We start from the raw sequence: 23,472 nt of genomic DNA, 5'->3' as shown, positions 1-23,472 counted from the left end.
TTGATATAACATAAAATTTTAATATGAACTCCATGACTTCAACTGGAGTTTGCTACACTTGTCAATCTTTTTCCCCGTTCTGCTCAGTCTTGAAACAATAAGATCAGGACTCATTAGAAACGAAATTGGAGTTTTTTGTTTTTTTACTTTGACTGCCAATGAGGTGTCAGGACACGCACCTAGTACGTAAGCCATCGTATGTTTATCTTCGACACATACAGGATTGAACCCATGTCTCAGTTGGTTTGACATATGTAATGCAACTTCTAGGACACATGTTCGAGTCCATCTTACCCCCTTAAAAATAATAACTCTAAATAGAGTTGAAGGGAGAAATGGGATTCATGTTGCCAACTCCAATATTTGAAATAAGTTGATGAAGATAGGCTTTGTATATCCTTGCCAAGACATGTACTTCACATAAACTTCCTTCTTAACGTTGAAGTACCATTAATCATATTAGATGCAATACATCTCCCAAAAAAAGAAAACCTGAAAATGTACAAAAGAGAAACCAATTTCATCTGGTGTGCCCAGCCCATTCTTCGCTACAAAAGGAACCTTACGGTTCCCTTCTGATAAGCTCCTTGATGAATGATGAGCGAGAACTCATCATTGTTGGAGAAAATTCGCTTTCTCCAACTATGAGTAATTAGCATTGCTTGCTTCTTCTTTGTGTCTGGGACTTATGTTCATTTTTCTTGGTAATGGTTTAATCCTCAGAGTCCATCTCACGGAACGGTAAGGGAACTGTCTTAACTGCTCTGAACTTGCCAACATTGTTCAAGTGTTCATTTTCCAACCTGTTTAAACATATTAATTTAGTGTCACAAGTGTGAGTTCGAATCTCTATACAATGAACAGAAAACAAGAAAACACAAGATTTACATTATTTGGCTAAGCCAGATGAGAGATGAGAGAGTTGTGCTATATTTGAGAATGATTACTGCCTAGCTTGTAAACATATATAACCCAACAACAAGAATAAAAAATCTCACTTATCAATTAATAACATAAGTGAAATTGGAACCATACCTGTAAAAATTCCAATGCCCACGTCGTATGATCTCCAATGAAGCCAAGAAAAAATCAAGTAATCGATACTCCATTGTCCCCATATTGAAATGAAAGACAGACTCCACCCAAACAAGTCTTAGAACCAAGTTCAAAGCCTACAATACAATTTTCTTTTAGGAGGTTTTTCCTTGCAATTGAAGAAGAAAAATGTCTAAACAGGTGCGAGAAATGAACATAACAAAGATGACAACTTGGCAGATCTTGTTAAAAATGGAGAGAAACTCACAATGGAGATGTAGTAGATGCTCTTGTTCTTCAAGATTAGCTCATCTCTAAGCCAAAAGTATTTAGATTTTGGGTTGAGAAGTCCCCAATCCTTGACAAAATCCCAATACAACTGATACACAGTAGCCACTGAAGAAGTAGCTATGACTATGAACAACCACAGCTTAGTAGGTTGCATGGCAAAGGTAAGCCTTGCACCAGCTGCTAGCATAGCAGAAACATACTTCCCCAAGTTAGCCAAATGGTCGATGTCACCTTCATCAAACCATCTTCTTGCACACTTCAATACATCATAAAAAAATCATATATTAGTAAAAACTTGTGAGTAGATATAGTCAGATAGATGGGTCTAGCAGGCATAAATGAAGTTTCAAAATTTGTATTGTCGGGGGTATGTACCTCTAGCGTGACTAAGGCTTCTGAACACACCACTTGTAGGAAAATTTGCTATAGCTGGTACAAGATAACCGGCTATAGTTTTCCACATTGCGCGTCAAGAAGCCTTAAAGTAAGGCTTTCTAGCCTAACTCTTTTATATTACTCTTTCACCTTTTTTAGTTGTATATTATTCTTTTATTTTTATCTAATCTTGAGTCATGATCCAGCCGAACGGTGTTTCGTTCCTAGAGTAACACACGGTGTCTAAGTGGCATGTTTTGGTTTTAATTTAATACACACAGGGCTGTGTGCCATATAAAAATGGCTTGTTTAGGACCTCAATGTGTTTTAAACTTGTCATGTAGACACCTTTCTGGATCCTGATTCTTTAATCTTTTGCTTCCATAGCCCAAAGAAAAAATATATACCTGCATGGCACGCCAATAGTACGGCATGAATGAGATTACGTAGGCAAGTTCTTTGTATAATTTGCTAGAGCGACAAGTTTCGTATTGGTGGGTTTTGAAGCTTCCTGCTAGAAAGTAACAGGCTGTAGACTCCATGTGTCTCAACAATGGAATCTATGAAGAAGAAAAAAAAAAAAGCATTTTAACTTGTTTGTAATATAATGAAAAACAGGGTAACAATTTTAAGATATATTGTTCTTAGCAAACTTGTGCCTCCACCCATTCAAGGGTTGGAGTTTGAGTTTGCTACTGGTGCACCACGGCTTTTCAATCTCTACTGCAAACATAACTAATCATTCGAGGTCTAACCATAGTTTTAAAACTCATGTCAAGTCAACTTAAAAATCGGTTGATGGAACCAAAATGTCAAGTAAACTTGGCAAATCACAAATTGGATCAACTCAAATCAATCCTTAAGAAATTATATATGTATACATTAGATTTGTGTGTTATAAGTAAAAGTGGGTGTGCTAATAGAATCTCTCTATATTAATTTCTATTGATTTAAGTAAATGGCTGGGTAAAGCTAGTTTACATTAAAGTAATAGTATGAGAAGTTCACCTGGCTAGTTAGCTGGTCGGCCATGAAGAAATCTACCATTAAAACCTGTGATATAGAAATCACAATATTAATTCATTTATATCTATTTGGAAATTTATGTTAATCTCAATCTATGATTAAACCTTATATTTTTAAAAGAAAAATGAAAGTTTACCTTATACAATGGAGAACAAATAATGTTACGAATCACCCGAAGGAAACAATATCGACTTGAACGGTAAAAAGTGTTTGAAGGCCAGATGAGCAATCCTGTAAAAAACTGGAAAAATGGAAAATTGAGATTTAAAATTAGCTTCAAAAGCTCTAGAACATGGAAGTTTTCAGTTATATATAGGTGCTGTCAATGGGCCATAACTAGACTTGTTTAGATATTGGGCCTTGGTAGGTCCAATTTATAAATCAAGGGGCCGGATCGGGTAGCAATTAATTACTGACCATGAAGAGAATCCCGGGTATGGCGTCGACGTGATGTGGGGCGATATCAGTGGATCTTAAGAAGAGGTGGATGACCATGGCTCCAACAACAGCAGTCATTAAAGAGGTGCAGATCAAGAAGACATCCCTATACTTGAGGGCTGTACTTAGAGAGAAATCAAAAATGAAGTTGTAGTTGATTCTAGTGCTCCTCCACATGAAAAGGTTGCACCCATACAAAAACAAGTGCAAGCTAAGCAAAGCAAACATACTGCACATGACACAATTAATTATCATTATTAATTCTACTCTCTTCTCTTATATTATTTAAATAAATCAAGAATTAATACTATTATTTTTTACTTTTTATGAAAATTAAAGCTGATTATAAATTTAAATGTTGGGTCTGATTTGCATGGCCCAGCCCAGCCCAATCTATTTCCAGCCCTAAGTCTGGGCTTAGCCATTGAGGTCTCTGGGCTATTGGGCTTGCACTGGCCTACAACAGTCAAGAAGACCTTGGAGCCAACCGGCACAGCAGGTCGACTCCAAGTGAGATTCTATATGGTTTTTTCATAAAATAAAAAAGTAATAAGTGTGGGAAAGTGTGAGAAGCAAGTGGTGGGTCCCACCAAAGTTGAGAAATGGTGACCTGAAAACAGGGTAAACGGTCTCCATGTACACAGTTTCGGATGTAGCTGCGAACATCCCAGAAAAGTGTGCTAAGATTGCGTACACACTGAATAGCGTTACAAAACAACCCGTGAACAAACCTGCAACAACCCCATCAAAAAAGTTCAGATTTTTTCTTCAACCATCGAACCATTTTTTTAAACCGTTTTAAAATATTTTATTTTATTTCAAGATATAAAAACGTTTGATATTTAAATTATTATAAAATTTTCTTAATCACAAAAAATTAATGATTTTGCTTTTATATTAGAAACACAATAAAAAAGAAACCATTGATAATTTGATACGTAATAAATGACTGATTTTAGTTTAAATGAAACCTTTTTTTTTTTTTTAACCCTTTTAAAAAAAGGGTGAACTACTATTTTTGAGTTGAAATTTTACAATTCTAACTCACTGTTCATTTTAATTATCAAAATGTGAACAATCACGTTTTCGTTAAAAGAAATTCAAAACGAAATAATTATTTCGCAGGTTTAAAATGAAAGTGTCACTTTAAATATACAAAATAATCACTTTAAAAACCTTCAAATTCGTTATCGTTCATGTTTTGATAATTAAATGAACAATAAGCCGAAATCATAAATTCATCAAAAGTTGATCACTTTTTCATAAACAAGATGGACAATTGCCCAATGGACTTCGAGAGTAGGATGACTCATCTCGATCTCAACCAAGTTTTCTAGAATTTAAATCCATTATTAACAAATTAAAATTAATACTTTTAATAAAAGAAATAGGGATAAAATATAAAAATACTTACCGACAAAAAAAGTGACAATGTGGGAATCTTTGTTACGTTGGGGCCTCAAGAACTGCATTGCTTTTTTTCTGTCATTGTTGGCGAAGTGCTTTGTGAAGATGGACTCGACTTCATCCCCCAGCTTTACAACCTTAATTAGCCAAACATATTCACACCCACACCACCACATCAGCACAAAATTGGTATAATATTCAAATCTAATAATATTTAATGTATCCCAAGCCACCTTAAGATGCTTTATAAACTTTCATTGACTCAAGAAATAACATGCGATCTTGATCCTCTTTAAAAAAAAATTCTGACGGTCAAAAATTATCCTCGATATAAGTATCATTGAGATATATGTTATCCAGTACAAAGGGGTAGAGTCAGGATTTTCTTGTAGTGAGGGCAAATTATGGTTGTTTGATAAGGTTGAAGAACATGAAGAGTTTATAGAAAAAGACACTTAGGTTATTTTTTATTAGTATATGAGAGAAGATTTAAGTCAAGTAGCAATGTCATCAGTGGGAGTGGGGGTAACTGTCCAAAAATTGTGGGGGCATACTAAAAATATATCAAAAGCTCAAGAGAATAATGTAAGTTTTAAAAATTATGTGGTGGGGCATGATTTTAAAAACTTGATTTTGCATTTCGTCTCGGCCATGCCCGATATCGAGTCATTTCAAATGAGTTTTCTGATACATTTGAGATGTCTCATCAAAATTTGAAAGAAAAAATGAACGTGAGGTATTAAATCTAGCTCTAAAAATTGACTTGTGCATCCATCTTGTTTATTCTTTGATATCAAGACAACTCGGACGATACGTATCGATCTTGGACGAGTTTTGAAATCATGGAGGTGGGGGAAGGGGGAGCGGGGAGGGGCAAGTGCCCCCATTGTAAATCCGCCCTTGACGATACACATAAAATCCCAATCATTGGATGTCGTGTTACATGGTCAAGATTGTGTGTCGGGGAAAAATGTTACTTTGATTGAAGGACCATATAGAGTTTGTCTAAATGACACCTCAATGTTCTAGGATTCATGATTTGAAAAGATACTAATAATAATAGTAATTGTTTTGCATGATCGAATTAAGGCTTTAAAAAGGATGAGGATTGAACTCTCAATTTAAAAATTCATTGATCAATGATGAAAATATTATTTAGAATTCTTAAAATATTTTAGTCTACATCCCTGGGGCACATAGATAGGTGGCATTAATATTCAAGAATTCAACGATACGTTAACAACATCCAAAATCAAATATTTTTCATAAGTTGTCCTAACATTCTCTACTCAAGTCTTTAAAAAAAAAAAAAAAGTAAGGAGTTAGATTGACCTTAATAATCATTAAAAAAATAATTTTATTTGAAAATATTAAAATTTTATCCTTTATATATTACTAAAAAAGTTATAATTTTTTTTAACATATCTGTCACACATATCTAAGATCAATCCCAACATTGGATTTCACATTTGCTCAGTCAGGATCAAAAGAATCATGACAAACAAACGCTCTTTTCTATACGCTCTCTAACCTAACAATTCACATAATCATAAATATTTGTTCTTGTGTGTCTCAAAGCAAAGGATCTATGGTACTGAGAAGGGTGCAAACAAAACACGTCTATAAAAGAGTGTCAAATTATCACGACTCTTTGCAAAATTCAACTGTTGTATATGACTCATATTTGACTTGACGTTGTGTTATATACAATTTGACCATTAATTGTGTTTCTTTTCAAACTTATTAGATCTATCAAAGCTATTTCTTCAATCAATATTCTTATTCTCTCCATTCATATATCTTTTGCCTGCCACTAATAGCCTTTTAAAAATTATGTTTATACTTTTTTTTTAATATATACTTTTATCTGAAAATCTTTATAATATTAAAAAAAAAAAAAATTAGAAAAAAGCAAAAGTAACTGACTAAACAGCAAGATTCCAAAATCGGCCCAGATATTTGGTTCCAAAAATCGGCCAGATATTCTTTCGGTACTTGGATGTTGTCTATATTAAACTTGAAAGTGGGGGTGGGGGTGGGGGTCCACGTGGCATATTATCATTCACTCTCGTTAAGCGCGTTGAGGACTTTAACTTCTTCTTCTTGTTCGACAGAGGTGCACGTTAACTCCTAATTCAGTTAGAAGCTCTATTTCTTTTTATACGAGAACACGCCTGGTGCCTAATGAGCATCCTTCCGTGCACATGCACGGAAATGCCAGCCTATCCCTGCACCCAAACATGCCTCACAGCTGGCTTACGTATATAATATTCTAAAACTCGGTGTCGCGTCTCGTCTCAGCCCCTCACAAAAACCTAGTTGACTCGTCCCTTAACAATTATTTATATTTATAAGAGTTTCTGATTTGACAAGAACGAACGAGTGATGTAGATTTGACTAGATATTATCCGAGATGATTCACTTACAAATACCTCTCTCGTTCTTCTTAGAATAGATTCTCTACACGATTAGGTGTGATGGAGGTAACATCAATTTTGATGCTCATAAGATAGTGAATTGTATGTTTTAGATTTGGATTAGGTGGTGCGCATCAATGCTATATGCGTACGTTAGAATATTGTTGTAAAAGGCATCTTATACTACACCATACCTTGTCGGAACTGATGAAATGAGATCTCTTCACTACTTTCAAATAACTTCCTGAAGCACGTTCGTTTGCCACCTGTAGGAAAACAAATATATATATCCGAATTATAAATTTATAATTAAAATCTTAAAGTTGAATTTCAATATAAGTATAAAACTATGTTTAAATATGAATTTTTTTTTTTTTTTTGAAATTTAAATTACTTAAACTAAACTAAAATAATTTCGTCCTATTCTTACTGATATGGAGGTGATAATTATTATTTTTTATTAATTCAAAAAATTACCCCAAAATACTTTAAGTCTTACACTTTTTTCAAATTTATCCAAATACCACTCTCATTAACAGAATAAAATTTTTGGAGATAACTATTTATTTTTTGATCTTTTAGTTACTAAAAAGTTACCCCAAAATAATTTACACTTTTAACTTCTCTTCTTTCTTTCTTTCCTTTTATCCATTTTCATTAACAGAATGAAAATGGAGGTGATAATTATTAATTTTATTTTATTTTTTAGTTTCTAAAAGAATTACCCGAAAATAGTTGAAATACTTTAACCTTTCTCTTTTATAAATTTACCCAAATACCCCTTCCATTATCAAAACATAAATTACCCTTTGATATTGGTGCTTACCTTGTCAAACTTCTTAAGTATTTTTGTAAAAGCCACCATATTCAATGAGCTGTAAAATATTAAAAAAAATATTAGAATCCTCTAAATTTAAGGCAAAAATTAAAACAGTATACAAGTTCCAATAAAATTTGAAGTTTGAAGTCAAGGAATTAGAAAGGGCAAAATGGTCATTTCAACAACCGTCACCAAAACCTTCATCATGCATATATCATTTAAAACGAATCCATCACGTAGAGGACTAACATGATATTTTATTGACTATTTTGCCCTTGATATAAATGGAACTTTACATATCTTAGGAGGGCAAAAAAGTCATTATCAAGTCCCCTCCTTCGATCGTTTTTGATATATAGATAATAATAAAATATGAAGGTGTGCTATAAGCTTGCACGACAATTTGAATAATTTGTGGAGAAGGGAGCGCACGATAAGCTTCCATAACCCACGTGTACAAGTTAACACGACTCACAATATAAAAAATAATAAATGAGAAAAATAAGAAAACCTGTATGTTTTTAGAAGTCCAAGTCCTTTGTAGAGTTCAACAAAAGCCCCTCTAATCATCTTTTCAGCACATTGGATCTTCTTTCTAGTAACGAAATCTCCTTGAGGCCCTTCTTTTTTTGGATTATTTACTAGATCCTCCCAGAGCATCGATGTGACAGCAGTTATCGATCGAGTTGGGGTGGTGTTTGGAATATCGATTCTCATTGCCATCTTTGGCTTTCCTTTTTTAGTCTTGGACCGTGTCGCCGATCCAATGAAGTTCACTCCATTCCTCTCCAAAGCTGCAATCATTTCATCACTCGGAGAGGTACCAAATTGTGCCTCCTCGAATTCGGTTGAATTCTCTGCATCATATCCAATTTCAATTAAATTTTTTTTTTTTTTTAATGGAGGGTGGTGGGGGGAGGTAAATATTGGTGGTGCATCTGAGTCTGGTAATAAAAATGATTTTTAACAGACCTTCTTCTTTATATAATATAATATAATTATGGAACTGACTAGTTGCAGATCACTTATTACTGATGGCATTCCATATTTAAAAGCATCATTTTTTGCACTCCATTAATATGATTACACTCTAAAAAATTAATATTATTGAAGTGAGGTATAATTAGTTAATTTTTTTTTATTATAAAAAAAAAAAATTTATGGTAGGGATGGAACTAACAATTTATGATCTACAAGCAATCAGTTCATATATCATAATCAACTAAAAGGTGTCATGTAGACACACATGCATTTGAAGGATTTATTTATAATTAAAAATATGATTTTAAAGAAATGATATTTTCGTAATTTTGAAAATTAACCAATGTGATTTTAGGATATATGATTCTAATTTTTCTTTATGTTTGACCAAAATGATTTTAGGGATATATGATTTATGTTCGACTAGCAATGTTAACTGTAAATGTTAAAACAAGGCATTTTTTAAATCCAATTTTTGGTATCGAACCACTTCTACTCTACCTTCTCTCATTATAATAATAATAAGCATGTCTCATGATACGTAAATAGTACGTTCCCATCTAATAAGAGTCGTGCTGGAGTGACCTCAAGATTGACCTCATTTTGCACTTTTCTGATGTGGAGGTGCGCACAGAACCATAGATACATTTCACTCATATCTTGATGAAAAACATCTATGGTTCATACACACCTCCACGTAAGCAAAGTATGAAATGAGATCAATGTTTGAGGTCACTTTAGCATTATTCATTTTATAATTAACTCCTTTGAATTTAAATGAATTATAATTACATCTTGACCTTTGACTTTAATAAAATAAAAATCTAATTTTACCATTTATAGTCAAAGTAAAGGTCAAGTATTCAATTCATAATCTCTCAAGTCACCCCGTTATTAGGTATGGACAGACGAGATATAAAATCCCACATTCATTTTTCAATTTTCTGAGTGAGATATCTCAAACGTATCGAAAAACTCATCTGAGAAGACTCGATATCTGGCATGGATGAAACAAGAAGCAAAACCGAAATTTAAAACTGTCATTCAACTCGAATTCTTGTTAATCCAGATATGCAACTTGTACTAACATCAAATGCCTATGTTAGAGAAATACTAACGAAACACGTGCTGTGCGCCAAAAACCTTCACACCACAGTCAAACTGGTCCAATCAACTGGAAACTCGTCAAATGACTCAGACGACTCGCTAAATCAACTCAAAAAATTATCGAGTCAACTGTCTACCTCATCTCTGTCAGCTTGAAATTGCACCGAGTCAGATCGGAAACTAGCTATATATATAATAATTTTTGTGGATTTTTTTTTTTTTTTTTTTTTTTTGAAATATTTCAAATATGTTTCAAAATATTATAATTTATTTTTTATTAGACTCGTCCTTGTCGACGAGTCGATCGTTGGATAGACGAGTCGAGTTTTAAAAATATGGTGCACAGTGCGTACTACGCACCATGCAGAACCAGTTGATGAAAATAAACCTAAGATTGAGAGAGCGATCCTGACCCGAATAATCGGAGTTCCGAACTGATGAAGAATTGGATCGAGGAAGAATTCCATTATCCGATCTCCATTGATGAGTTTTGCGGCGACGATCGTTGAGAATTTGCTTGAGTTCAAATAGAATTTGGAGCTGTTTGTTCAGAGTCTCTCCTCTCTCAACAAATTCATTCTCTTTCGTCTTATAAAACTGATTCACTTTGTTAAGTTCTTCATCTAAGCTCTCGAAAAACTCTTTCACCTTTTCAATCCAAATTAAAATCAAATCGAAGCAAACTGTGAGATTGAAGTTAAATCAGTTTCAATTTTGATTCAGATTTCAAATAAAAATTATAATTTTTTTTTACCTCATCTTCTTCAGAAAATAACTGAACAAGCTCTGTTTGATATTGATCTTCCTCATCTCCTCCTCCATTTTTCTTCTTCACCTACAAAAAAAAAAAAAATTAATAAAAAAAATTAGACAATAATATTTGAAAAGTAAAGATCCAACCAACGACTGAGATGGCAAGGGATTCCGTAGGGACACTAATCTCGAGGATACTGATTTAGTCACGATGTTTTCGTGATTGGAAGAACCAACAGTTTCGTTAATACAGAATATAAAAAAATCTATAAAGTAAGAGAACGTACCGGAATCTGACGACGCAATGAAATTTTCGGTAACCTGGACGTTGATAATTGTCATTTTTCCGATTACTTTATATTGTAGTGTAGAATTAGGCTGGAAAAGGACTCGATATGTTATCTGATTCCGGTTATATAATCGGCCGGGTTGAACCGGTAAATAGTACTCGGATCGGATGTCCATATGATTGAGTGAAATAAAAATTTATGAGTCAACTCAAACGAGTTGAACTTAAAAAAATGTCCTCAACTCGAGCCACTAACGAAACACACTCAATTTTTCTCCCAAAAACGAGTCATCTTCAACAATGTTTTAAAAGTAGAATTGATTATGGGATCGAACATGTGTCAAATTCGTTGCTCCACAGACGAGACTAGTTCACTTTAGTTGGATCAATACATGTTTATTACAATAGTTAAAAAACATATATATTTTAAACACCTTTATTTATTGAGTCATGATAATTTGACGTTTTTTTTTTTCAGACGTCTCATGTATGTCCCCATCACAGAACCATAGATCCTTTGCTTCGAGATACACAAGAAAAAAATTTATGATTCTATAACTACCAGTTCAAGAAGCATATGTTTTATTTATATTATTCATAAAATAAAATAAAAATTAATACTCACAAAAATTAATAGTTCATCAGTTGAGTCTACTTTATTTTAAAATCAAACTTGATCGAATTATTGTTGTTGTCCAATTTGTAAAACACTTATCTTTATCTTCTTCAAACATAATTTTTTTTTAAGAAATTGAAATCTTGGAGGGTTTATTTATTTATTTATTTATTTTTCTCTTTCCGACGATAAATTTTGGGAGAAGAATTAATTATTAAGGGTTTGGAAGTGAATCAATGATCTTAGCCGAGTTGTTGTTTTGCTAGTTTGCTTCAATGAGTTCGTGACCGAGTCACCCTGAAATCTAATTGAGTCAATTCGAGATTAACGAGTTTTAAAACTATGTTTCGTAAACGAAACCGAAACAACCGTAACAAACTAGTCGAAAAAATGACGAAAGTGAAGCTTTGCTTGAAAATGACGTCACTTCAATTTCTCACAAAATCACGAAAAATATCGTAAAGGAAGAAAAAAAAAACTGTAAAATTTTTCCCATAAAGAGGAAAAAATACAGAAATCTAGGGTTTCAGGTGAAATCTCGAGCTTTGTTCAAACTTGAAATCCTGTTTTAGAATTTTAAAGATGAAACTTTCCTGAAAATCTGACCCCATTACGACAAATCAAGAAAACTGATCAAAATGGACGATATACTTGAAACACTATCGAATTATATAAAAAGATGGAAATTCTCTGTAAATTCGATCAACCCATTTGTTATATAATAAAAAAAAAAAAAAAGAAGAAGGTAAATCTATCTACCTGAATTATCTCGAGTTTTTCACCATTGTTGTAGAAATCATTAGAGATTTTCTTGACAAAGTAGCGGATTGGATCGAAAATCGAGACCCCAAACTCATGTTTTTCTTGTTGGGTTTCAGCTGGTTTTCTGGAAATCTTTATCTTCTTCACGTTTTTCTTCAATTGCCTGTAATTCACGAACGCATCTTTCCATTCTGGAATCAATTGAGCTTCAAGTTCCTTCGAAAATTTCACCATTTTATTGAAATCTTCGAAGAAAATTGAAAGAGAGAAAAGAAAAGAACACAGAGAACTAAGAGGATTTACAGAGGTTCGTATTTATAGAGAGAGAAAGAAAGAAATAAAGAGAGAAATGTGGAGAAAGGGTTGCTTCTTTAATTTTATTTTTTCCCATAATTTGAATATTTTTTATTGATTTATTTATTTATTATTATTATTTTTTTAAATGGGTTAATTTATGATTTTTGATTCATGGAGGGAGAAAGTGAGAGGCATCAGTGTGTGTCACTTTTTAACGATCCAATACTGTTAAAGGACCGCGACTAAAACCTTACTCGCGTTTTTCTATTTACGAATTTACCGTAATACCCCTGCATTTAATTTTTAGGACTTTTGTAATCTTAAATGAAGTTTTGAAGCTCCCCATCAAATATATGGCTGAGATGAAGATGGTAAACACATATTTCCTAGAGATCATTACTGCATTGTAAGAGATTAGTAAAATATTTTCAACTCCATTAATCGATGACCCCTTTCTTGCCTAGCAAAAGAAAATGAGACGGATGAATGTTGATGGAATTAAGAGTTGTGATAATTTGACGCTCTTTTTTTTTCAGACACCCCATCATAGAATCGTAGATCCTTTGTTTTGGGATACGCAAGAAAAAGATTTACGGTTCTATAACTATCAGGTCAAGGAGCACATTTGAAAAAAGAGTGTTAGATTATCATTAGTCTATATTTAATGGTATGAGAACCTTTTGAAAATCAATTCCGATTATACATTTCAAGTTAGTATTTTCTTCAATAAAAATACTAAATTGACTTCTTACGACATTACGTTCAATATTGCATTAATGCAGCAATGTTTATAGAACAAGCAATGCTTTTCCTCAATATACAAGTGAAAAGCATCTACGATTCTATGCACATCGTCACATCAAAGCAGTGTTTCAGGAAGTTAGTGTAGAACGGCTCTTTCTTCTATTCAAGATGTTTGAAGTTTTTCATCAAATAAACCGTTAAGAGGATATTTATGTTATTTTTACATGTCTTATACCCAATTGTTCAACTAGGTTTTAATCTAATAATTAGGGCAATTTTCTCTTTTGTAAACTAATAAATAGAAATTTTGAGATTTCTTTTAAAAAAAAATTATTATAATATTTTCTTTTAAGTTTTGAGAAAGATGGGAAGAGTAGTAGTGCACAAATGTTTTGGGACTTAGGTTTTAGATTAAGTCTTGAGTATTTTTCTTGTATTGTTCTCCTTTAATTCTCATAATGTAGAAGATCAGATATATTTGAAGACGTAAGTATTGCTGTCTAACTAATTAAATCTTTGTGTCATTTGTTTTGATATTTATTTTCTTTGTAATCGTGTTGAACAAGTATCTCGAAATTCATAATAATTCTTTTATACTTCCAAGAAGAATGGATCGATAAAAAAACTTTTTTTATATTATTAAATGATGCAAACTAATAGTTAGGGCATTTATTTAGTTATGATTTTATTTAATCATAAAAACCACACTAAACAACATGATCTAAGTGATTCAGGTTATCTTGAGATGTTTTCATGAAATCAAAGAATCATTGATCGTCTGTTTAATTTCAAAAGATCTTCGAGTCCTCTGACAGATTGAGTCACTATCGTTTTTCAAACTTTGTTTTAATATTTTCTATCCATCATCCACTTCACTATTATGTAATAATATTCTAATAACTTTTATTTATCCTTATGTAACATATACAAATCCTTAGAAAATTTGTCTTGCTCGTCTTAACTCGACCGTTCGTCTCATGGAGAAAAGAAAAATCATTAATTTTATGACTAAAAATGTCAATTAATTTTTATTGAACGTTAAAGCGTCAATTATAATTATAGTGTCATCTATAGCAGTGAACAAATGTGCAACCAACCACCAATAAATGTGTGCCATGTGTATTCGAGAAATTGAGATCTTAGTCAAATGGTTATATCTGTCCCCCCTTTCTTTCTTACTCTTTACTTTCAAAAACTTGATTTTTCTAAGGTCTTGTTTGAGGCATCACTGCATTGGACAGAAATTCTTCTATGGAATCAGTTCTATTTTAATCAATCTTATTAGAATGTCGATTGTCAGAAAAAGAAAAAAAACAATTCCTATAGACATTTTTGTTATTAGCTTGAAATTTTTATGCTTCAATCATAATTTAAAATCCTCAAACCATATTGGCAACACTTTTTCAATCAACTTAATTATTATAGCCATTTTAATTTGTCAGAAAAATCCCATCATTCATGCATTCCATCTCATTTTTAACGTTCGACCCACATTTGATTTTGGCTTTGGTCATAATCCAAAAGCCAAGAGCTTACCAAACGATATTCTGATTTCAAGAAAATGGTTTTTTGAGAACTGCTATTGGCACTCCAACTTTTACTAATTATATCCTAATTAAAAAAAATAAGTTAATGATTGATAATAAGTAAAAAAAATTGGGATGCCAATACAAATAGTCTCTTTTCTTCTTCTTTTTTTTCTTTATTTTTAAAGATTTCTATTTATTATATTTAGGATTTAAGATTTTATACGCACCTAATCCTAAACGTAATGTTGAAGTCATAACTTGAACCAAACTTAAACTTTTGTAATGTTTGGATGGTAGTGTTTTAATATTTAATTAGGAGGTGATAAATAATTTAAAAAATTGGGGTGTAATAAGTAAAGTTGGAGTGCCAATACTAGCTCTCATGTTCTTTTAGGTTGAAAAGCCAGAATCTGCCTACAAGAAATAAATAGTGCCAAACGCTACTTAATAGCATGATTCGCTCTTCCAACATGTCGCTATCAGATTGTCAGTTGGACATAAAACTGTCCTAAGATGTTGAACCTAGGAATACGTCCTACGTCACTGAAATGAAATAATGACACGTGGAAGGAGAATATATGCTGCCTGACGTATCCATCCATCCATAAACAAAAAGAAAATAGGCGAAGCATTTTACTAGGTTCTCAGATATCTTAGACACGTGGCATAAGATAAGTGGTTATCAAGGATGTTGGACACTAATTATTCTTAGAAAACAATTAAATTACTTATGTCCACCCTATTAAGCCCATTGATCCATTGATGCTTCTTCTACATTTTAATGGATCTAAACATTGATAATTAGCCTAATTGATGGACCCTAGACAACAAGGACTTGAAACGATATTTCTTTAATCCACAATCGCGGATCAAGATGAAAAGGCTTAAATCGGATGGGTAGATTTTCATAATCAAACTAAAATTTGGGTTGTGGGACCAAAGGAAGTGAGTCAGAAATTTGTGGGCCTATGGGCTTGGTCATGAGAGCATCAATTGTCTCCATGGGCTATCAACTATTTGACATCAATCGGATGTTGGCAAGGTAACGATTATGTATAATGGAAGTATAGTTTTATTGTAGAACACTTGATCAATGTAATACTAATCACCATGGATCCCGTTCGAAATACATTTTTATGGGTTTGTTGATGAAGCCCACCATTCCAAACTATGACAACAAGAAATTCTTATATATCCCAAAGATTTGACTTTAGACTTACTTCTTTACTCGCATTCGTCTAGTCTGATGTAAGTAACCTTACCTAGTTCTCACAGTAAATGATATCATTGTGGCTGATCATTTCCCGAGGACATCCTAGTTGACATTGCATACTTTTGTAATGACCTGAAAATTTTACTCGTATCTCGAGAAGAAATTGAATTTTTGTATTCTATAATTTTTGACATATGAGATTTATGGATTTTGATTTACAAACTTTTGAGAAAAAATTCAACCTCGCCAATAGATTTAAAATAGTCGAAAAAACATAATTTAACCTGTAATCACGCATTAATAAAATTGAATGAAAAATTGTCAAATCTTCTTATTTTGTATTAAGTTTGTACCTAAAAAGAAAAATGATTGTTGAAGTTAAAATTTGGGAAATCTGATCACACCCTTAGATCCATTGTGAAAAATTATTAAGAATTGAGTATTAGTTTACGAAATTCAGAGTTTCGAGCATCAAGTTATCATCAAAATAAAACAAATATAAAAATGACATTTGTGTCCCTAGGACCCTATATATACCAAAACATAAGAGAAAATTCTACATTTCTCACTTTCTCTTCTCTTCCACAAACAAACCTTAAAAAAAACCTAACCTCCCCTCCACCTTCTATTATGGTTATCATCTACTTAGAGTTTTCGTTGGGTTTCAACATAGGAGAGAGTAGGGCCGACCATGGATCGGTTCGGTACTGGACCAATATCAAACTACAATTGATCTGAAATCCTTATCATATTATCCAAATCTAGTCCAATTTGATCAAATTTTCCCTTAAACCGAAATCGAACCAATCCAATTCAAAATAAAGAACAATTTGTTTCTTTGTAAAGAATAAGAGTTTTTGTTAGAAATAATTAGGGTTAGGGTTTGGAATAGAGAGGTAGAATCATAGATACAGTGAAGAGAATCTAAAACTTTCAAGAAGAAACCTCAACTCTATCATGAATCTTCACCTCCAATGAGAGAATGCATGATTCTGATAACCTGAAGAAGCACAGACTAGTGTTCTCCGATGACCTTCATGTATTTGTTGCTCAAGTCTTCTGAGTGATTCAACAACACATTTGATGTTAACGACGAAATTAAAGACCTTCGTGAAGATTTGCTCATCTACAACATTGTCACTGAGAGAGAGAGAGAGAGATACCTAATCGTATGTTGTGTTGCAACGAGGCTTCCAACGATAATACTGATAGTGGTGGTGAACGATTGTGGTTCTTTGTGCTTGAAGGAGTAGATGGAGAAAAAATCATGAAACCCTAAATTCTATTATAAATGTGAAGGAAGATAAATTAAAAAGGAAAGGGGATTAAATTGGTTTGGGTTGGGGGTAATCCAAAACCAATCCAATTGTTTTTTTTAGAATTTGCAATTTCGCATCGAAATTTGATTTGAATCCAATTTTTTATGAATCGGGACCGGGTAAAATCCAACCCATTGCCAATCCTAAGAGAGAGAATTGACTAGCTCGTCACAAGTTTCGAAGAGAACCTAAGAAGTAAAATTTTCGACCACACCAGAGAGTGAACATTCGACTCAACTTTATCTATAACACATTTGGTAGCTTTTATAGCTTGGATTTGAGGTAGGGGACTTCTAGATCTTCTTAATAGTCATGATTTTTAATGTATCTTAGTTTTCGATTCAAGAACCTTAAAGTTTGTTATAAATTAGGGAAAAATTATATCTTTACAAAGTTCACATTTAGTATTAGTCATTTTAATGTTGTTTCTTTATGAATCTTGTTTTTAAAATTGATTTTTAGAAAATTTGGGTGAATTTAGGGTAAAACAAATCAGAGAAGAAGATAACCAGATCTTTACAATCGGTTAACCAAAAAATGTTTGATCGATCAACCAGTCGTCTCATGAAGAAATGCAAAATGTACACTTCTCGGTTTCAATCGATTGACCCATTACCCCATGAATAAGTGAAAAATAAGCACCTCTCGGGTTCTGTCAATTAACCTATGTCGGTCACCCGACCCTATCTGAATCACCTTGAAAATCCAATTTTAATTATTTTTTATCATTTTATAAATGAGAGTGTATACTTTCATTGGATGTGTGTTGGGAAGTAGATATCTATGGTTAACATTTACTTTCTATTATCATAAGGTGATGTTGCATGCTGTATATTAATCATCGTATCTCATCTTGTGTTGTTCTCCACCAATGCCAAGATTATTTGTTCAAGTCATCTCATCTCAAACGAGTTTATATATATGGGGAGCGTTCAGAGGTCCTAAATAAAGCCAAACATTGTGCCAAACATTTTTCAAAATATGGATTACAAGTTTTAGAATTGACTGATTTTTTGTAAGGATGATCTCTATAATGAAGAGATCATCCTCACCAAAAAGTTCATTCCGAACCTTTTAACCCTAGTTTACAAATTGAAGAATTGTGGACTATCCGATTTTTGTAAACCACTTTTGATGAGGTTAGAAATTTCAGAATGGGCAGATTTTTTGTGAAGATGATCTCATCATCATAAAGATCATCCTCACAAAAAAACAGCCCATTACGAAATTTCAAACCCATACATTGAAAAAATGTTTGGCTCTCTTTAGGACCTCCGAACACCACCCTATATATATGCATGATTCACAGACAAATATACTTACTCGCATCCGCACAACTGATCGTTTTTGTCTAATTAAAGAGAAATCCAACGGCCACGATTCAATTTGAAGACCATGAGTTATTTCACCATTTAGTACTTTTGTTATTTAAGATTACCTCCCCGCTCCATAAACACTCTCTCAAACAAAATAATGAAATAACGAAATCATCTCATCTTCTCCATTCCTCCTATGATGCCCAAGGTTTGATGAATTGTGTAATCAAAAAATTGGTTTACAGAATACCATGTAGCATGAGTGTCTATAAATTTAAGATTAATGAAAATGGCATGTCGTCTTCGTATTGACGTAAGTCCAATGTTGGATAGCTGTTTAAGAGGTTTATATTTGGGTGGCAATGCGAGCAATTAAACTTGTTTTCATCACAATGTCCTAATTGTAGTTTGATACAAATTTTATATCAAAAAGGAAAAAAAAAAACAGAATTATCAGACTTTTCAACCAAAACCATTAAGAAGTTAGAAGTAAATTAAATCCTTATTGTATTGGACATAATCATATGATGATTTTATAGTTGTTTCATCGAGGAATAATTAGATATCCTGTCAATATAAGTAGATTAAATTCTTATTACATTGGACATAATCATCATGATCTAAAAATTACTATTTCCTATGTTTTCAATATAAATTTTAAATAATTATATGAATTTATTTGTACTAAATCAACATGTAGTTTAAAGTGAATTTTTCTGAAATTATGTCTTCTTATGTAAATCTTTTTCAAACTAAAAAAAATTAGTTGCAGTTTTTCACGTGGGACAGGAAGCCAAAGCTAGACTATTGCATCAACAGATGTAGAGGAAGGACAAGAAATAACTGAAGGAAAAATAAAATTCAAAGACCTTTGTGATAATAGTAAAGATCTGTGTAATAATTTAAAAGACCTTTGTAACTTATATTTAATGAAGTTATATATTATGGTGAGGTTGTTGTAATATTTGCTCAAAATAAAATGTGCAAGATACTTCTAGCATATTCAGAGCTGTCATAGCTTATTATATAATAAATATGTGAATTGGTGTAAAAAGCCTTTTTTCTTAGGAATATTTGATGACTTTCTATTCAAGTCCAAATTGTTTGCTAATGTTTGCAGTTACACAACATACAATTTCAATTGGGTATTTGTTACATAAAATTGCATTTTGAAGATCTCTCAAAAGATTGCATAAAATTTCAATGTCCTCAATTTGAAGGAAAATCATCATCGTTGCAATAGTGTGTTAGCCCTATGATGTTCAATAGCAATTAGATATAGTATGTTAAAATTTGTTTCACAGAACCTCTTAAATCGCGACCGTTGCATTTCTGTTTAATCAGACGAAAGAGATCATTTCAACCGTCGCACTTTAATTCAACCTAATCTTAGTCCCTTAAAAAAAAAAAAAAAAAAACCCTTGATTTTCTCTCAAAAATTCCATTATCTTCTACTTCTTCAAAAATCCTATATTACTCCTAAATTTTGAAGATTGAAGTAAATAGAATCTTAAAGTTGAAGAAGAAAGTAAAACAAAATTATACTCAAAAGGTTAAGGATGACTGGTTTTTGAAATGAAGACGAAGGAATTAATTTATTTTTCATTAGTCTATTAGAGTAGACTGAGGTCAAGGGGGAATGTTTTCAATTTGAAAAAAACAGGGCTATCTCAAATATTCATTAAAACATGAAAGGATATTTGCTTTTCCATTAAATATTTTCTTAGAAGATAAAATTACTTAATAGACCTTATGAGAGGGATTTCTTTCTAAATAATCCCTAACTTATGAACAATGGTTTGATAGTCCATTTAGTAAATTTTTTTATATCTAAATGGTCTCTTGACCTCATCTCTCATTATAATATTTTTTGAGTATCCAAACTACCCTTCTCATCTTCTTCACATACAAAATTTTCAAGGTTGATTGTAATCATATCTCCGTAACTTTTGACTTGAGTATCCATTTCACAATTATATTACATGTATTTTGGAAATTTCAGGAATATCTATCCAGTATCGAAGCATCAAAACAAAACTAAATTTTAAACAATCATAACTATTGCTTTAGGATAGTTCTCAGAAAAAAATTGTGATTTGAGCTAATTTTTCCCTCACAAAATTTATTTTGTTAAAAATAATAACAAACGATCAACGCCACGAGTTTGTCCACATACAGAGTCACTTCAAAATTCCATGGAATCGAGTCGGCAGATGACTCGCTGAGTTCTAGAACTATGGGAGTGTTAGTGGGATAATATATTTTTTATTTTTTAAGTTAGAACAAATCATGTTTAAATGACAAGCTAATTGATCAATATAATATGTTATATGTCATATGTGCTTCCTCCACCTAAAAAAATGCGTTATATATATTATAGGGAATATTCTCTATAAAGAAACTTTATAATAAGACGCAAATCCCCATGAATCTCTAATACAAGAAGCCAATATAAAATATTATACAACCAAATATATATGGCCCATAAAGCATTCCTACCACCATTACATCTAAATGGTGTGCCATGGATCGTAGAGGTGTGCATGGCGTGAAAGTTAAGTATGCTTAGGTTGATTGGTGAAGTCCACTACTCCCTAAGGCCTCGTTTGGGATTGTGGTGAACTAAGTGCTTTCTACAAAAAGCACTTTGGATGGAAGCATTTAGGAGATGTACTATTTGAAAGTACTTTGTTTATAAACTAAATAAATTATGGGTCTTATAGTTCATTAAATTTATAACATGGAGTTCTAGTGTTGAAAGTAGGTTTAGATAGTTTCTCACTTTTGCCCATTTTCAACTTTTACATTTGTTGATAAGCACTATACTAGTTTTTTTACCAAACAATAATTTGAACCTGAAAAATGTTTATGAGTGTCAAAAGCACCAAAAGTGCATTTCAAATACGACTCCAAATGTCATTTGTGGCAATTTTTCAATTGCACACTACTTGAGGCACTTTTCATTGAAAAATACATTTTGCCCTATTAATACATCTTATAGTATTTGCCAAGCACACTTTGACAATCAAGTTAGTTGAGAAAGAGAAAGAAAAGATGAAGAATAGAATTGTAAAGTAAAATTGGTCACAAGTTTTCTACCAAGTTGCTTGACCTTTTCCATTTTCGTACTTTTAAAAATAAAATGGAAGAAGGATTGGAAAAACAAACTATCAACCTTTTAATTAGCGATCATCATAAAAGAGTCTTTAATCGAGCACCTTAATTGACAAGTTGTACGATTCAAGTTGTCAGGATATTTTGATGGAACTCACTCACAATGCTTGAAAGAAGCCTTAAACTTTCAATTATGGAGGGAAACTCAACTTAGTGAGGAGCCGAGATGTATGACTTTTAGGCATGGTACCTTACCTAGTAAGGACTAGGTGATGGCCATGGGGATGGTACTTATGGTCTATCAAATTAGAGGATTTAAATGGAAAGGTCAAGCATAGCGTAAATAATCAAAATTCAGGATTGATTATGTCGATCTTGATTCGAACTAATTGATTTCAATTGGGCAATATACCCAAAAATATGGGCCTAGTCGATTAGGGATGGGTTGAGTCAAGGGGATCTAATTTTATACTATAGACTGAGTTGGATCCAAAAATCACGTTATGAGTTGGTATGACTTAAAAAAATCCAATCAATTGCATTTTGATAATTTTAGGTCAAAATCAAAGTTTTGGATTCTAAGAAACTATATATTTATATTGTATTTTTGATAATTGGGTATCAATGTAGACAAGGGATTGGATCATATCTAAGTTTTATCCAATCCATAAATCATGGTCTTGTCCAAAAACTAGTCCTGACGATTTAATACTTATATTGAATATCGAACTCACGTCCTATGAGAATTAATTGCTTATCGATCTCATTGAGTCAAAATCTCGGGGTTTACATTGTATTCTTTTTTTTTTTTTTCTTCAGATATATGATATGTACTCATATTCATATATCAAAAATGGTTTTGATCCCGGTCCAGCCACGAGTGTATTGGTTTTGGATCTAAATATTATTCAGATATTCTATAAGAACCTGATCCAATAAGTATCGGATCGGATCCCAACCAATCAATTTTATTGACAGTCAAGTCAGATCATGACCAGTCTTAGTCTAGAAATCGTGATAACAAATTGATAAGACAGTGACATCATACACACACGTGAGGAGACATGTGGCTACGTGTGTAGATTCTTTACCACGAATATACATGTATTTGCCAGCTAGGAATGAAAGGTAAAAGCAGTAAAGTAAAGGACCCAAAAACTGTTGGGTAGTTGTAATGAACAGTGGAGAGAGAGCAAATGTCTAACTTTAGTGGGATTTGCTGATGTAAGCTGACCCAAAACCTCTCTTCTCTCTCTCTCCTCTTTCTTCTCTCTCTTAAGTGTCAATGACGTTGGCCCCAAATTCTATTTGTGTTTCCCCACTAGATGAAGGCCACCAAATTTAACTGCCATAATTTGGGGGGGGGGGGGGGGGGGGATTTAGGAGGACTTGGATGACCATTAAGGTTTAAAATAATGTTTTAAGAATTGAACCAAAAACTTATCAAATAGGAGACACAATGGTTCAATTTGGTTAGTTCGAAATATATATTTATTCACGTTAAAAAAAAAAAAAAATTAGTTATTAAATTTTTTGCCTTCTTCGAAATAGTCATGCTATGTTTTCTATGTCGGACACTGGGTTCAACACTGAGTTGACCTAGCAATGCACAAATAACCATAA

The 23,472-nt window shown here is 32.5% G+C and overlaps 1 protein-coding gene across 1 annotated transcript; it reads right to left on the bottom strand.

The window, feature by feature from the left end:
* Positions 1-53: 53 nt before the first annotated feature.
* Positions 54-12,630, bottom strand: PHO1 (phosphate 1). The gene is made up of 15 exons (XM_086451931.1): positions 12,315-12,630; positions 10,652-10,732; positions 10,311-10,545; positions 8,321-8,666; positions 7,816-7,864; positions 7,184-7,255; positions 4,580-4,709; positions 3,776-3,896; positions 3,145-3,394; positions 2,864-2,968; positions 2,710-2,754; positions 2,109-2,261; positions 1,304-1,582; positions 1,036-1,172; positions 54-803 (listed from the first exon to the last, which is right to left on the bottom strand). Exons 1-15 carry the CDS (start codon positions 12,549-12,551, stop codon positions 713-715), a joined length of 2,331 nt encoding a protein of 776 aa, XP_086308057.1. The 5' UTR covers positions 12,552-12,630; the 3' UTR covers positions 54-712.
* Positions 12,631-23,472: the final 10,842 nt, after the last annotated feature.

The sequence above is a fragment of the Akebia trifoliata genome, chromosome 8, assembly GCF_017979445.1.
Source record: "Akebia trifoliata isolate Shusen 1 chromosome 8, ASM1797944v1, whole genome shotgun sequence".
NCBI lineage: Eukaryota > Viridiplantae > Streptophyta > Magnoliopsida > Ranunculales > Lardizabalaceae > Akebia > Akebia trifoliata.
Note: the sequence above shows the minus strand (reverse complement) of the source record. Positions and strands in the feature narration are given on the sequence as shown.